The 2,136-nt window shown below is 32.9% G+C and overlaps 1 protein-coding gene across 1 annotated transcript in view; it reads right to left on the bottom strand.

Moving 5' to 3' along the window:
• Positions 1-1,711, bottom strand: part of LOC110036409 — a 7,841-nt gene extending 6,130 nt beyond the window's left edge. The window contains exon 1 of the mRNA XM_020740844.1: positions 1,361-1,711. Coding sequence (XP_020596503.1) covers positions 1,361-1,673 — 313 coding nt within the window. The 5' untranslated portion in view covers positions 1,674-1,711. The remainder of the gene's footprint in view (positions 1-1,360) is intronic.
• Positions 1,712-2,136: the final 425 nt, after the last annotated feature.

Here is a 2,136-nt window from a genome sequence, read left to right as displayed (position 1 = left end):
AAAATTTATTCGTGTTCGGCCCGTACACTTAACGAACAAGCCGAACACGAGCTGTTCGCGAACAACGAGCTTTTTAGACTGCCCCATTCGTGGGTTTTGATCTCAAGGGACGAACTCGTCTTCCTTACACCCCTTCCTAATGTCAACCTATTGATCCATGTAAAGTCTCATTCATTCATTAGTTTCGAGCCAGCCTAGCTCTATACTATAACGATAGTCTCTTTGAAATTACGGTAAGGGGATGTTTGGGTGCACTTTGGGCTAACGATAAATAAGATTTAATAAATCCGGTGAATCTGGATTTATCGAATGAATATGCTATTTATTCAAAAGACGTGTTTGGCATTTTATTACAGTTGAGCTAGGCTATTGTTAAATTCATTAAATTTACAAAATATTCGGATTTAATAAATCTGGATTTACATCCAAAAATTAACGGAAAGGATAAGAAAATGGATTTATCAGAGCACTGGATTTAGCTTCTCGTTTCTTTCATATTTGTCTGAATTTACGTTAAATCACGCGATAAATCCTACTAAAAATATGCTACCAAACACTCCCTAAAAGTTGGAGCCATGCATGCAAGTATTCCATGAGAAATGAATTCAAGATCTTCTCTTCTATTGTTTGACCTTATTTCTAAATTCTCTTTTAGCATCCTCGTCAACATTTCTATACGATGCATCGGGGGCATTTATACAAGGAAAAATTTATTTATTTTTATTAACATTTGAATTTACATTGTAATAGATGCCCTTTTTAATCATGATCATCAAAGCCTACTACATTATATTTATCCTAATATACATTAAAAAAAAGGGAGAACTTTGCAAAAGAGGATTCAATTGCTGAATATTTTTGAGATTTTTTTTGTTTATTTCCACCAATTTGTGGATCCACAAGTCTTTTACTTACAATGTCAACAAAGTAGTGGCATTTACTTTCGCAGCACAAATTTCTTATGCATTTACATATCTCACACCTAAACTTTCACATTTACGCATATTACTCCAAATTTTAATATTATATAAAAATAGCGTTATTAACATGTTTCATGCATAGCTTTGAAACACCAAAATGTCGTGCATGTAAAAATGAAATTTTTAGGTGTGAGTATGTGAGTACATAAGAATTATGTGCTATGTATCCGTTTGGATTCGTATATGCTTCTTATACAAGCAAATATTCCCAAAAATACTGTCTTCTACCAAAATAATGGAAAGATAAATTATTGACCTCTTAATCACATCATAAGAAAGTTCACGCAAAGTTTAAGAAGTAGAGAAAAACGAATCCCTAATTAGCACACTGAAATCGAATAATTACAAAAAATAAAGAGGAGATGGAAGTAACTACATACCCGGAGTTGTGAGTGATTGCCTCACATGTGGTGGGAGTTGAAGTTGAAGACCATGAGACAATGTGGATGGTGGGAAGTATGAGCCATCCATGTCGATGTGAGGCATAGCCATGGGATTATGTCCATAAGGTAATTGACGATGAGCTGCAGCTTGTTGAGATTGCATCATGGATGGGGGAAAACCCGTCCTCGGTGATGCCATCATGTAATTCATTTGAGGATAGTTATATGGTTGATGACCGATGTTTGATGTTGCAGTCGCACCATACATCATCTGCGGATAATATTGTGACGCCATTTGAGGATTGTACATGCCCTGTCATACATACATACATACATACATTTACCATTAACGGATGAAAATGTAAAAATAAGATACCAGTGCTATATAAATACGTGTATCTTTATTTATTCCGAGAATTTCATATACAAAAAAAAAAAAAAAAAAAAAAAAAAAACTTAAATAGTGAATTTGCCAAAATATTTTTCTAGGGAGATTTGCAAAAAATAACACCCAACTTCTATGTATTTACAAATATCTAACACCTAAACTTAATTTTTTATATTACATCATCCAAATCTTTCATATCGCATAAAAATGACACTTTCAATTTTTCGGTGTTCTTATGTAAAAGTTAAATTTTAGGTGTGAAATATATAAATACATAAGAACCGAAGGTATTTACGTAAATGCACACTTCTCTGTGTACTAATTTTGAAGGCGTGAAATAACTAACTTGCATTAGAAATATTTATTAATCTTATGTCACTAATTT

This window comes from Phalaenopsis equestris, unplaced genomic scaffold (assembly GCF_001263595.1).
Source record: "Phalaenopsis equestris unplaced genomic scaffold, ASM126359v1 Scaffold206175, whole genome shotgun sequence".
In the NCBI taxonomy this organism is placed as follows: domain Eukaryota; kingdom Viridiplantae; phylum Streptophyta; class Magnoliopsida; order Asparagales; family Orchidaceae; genus Phalaenopsis; species Phalaenopsis equestris.
The sequence above is the reverse complement of the archived record's forward strand: the minus strand, read 5'-3'. Positions and strand labels throughout refer to the sequence as shown.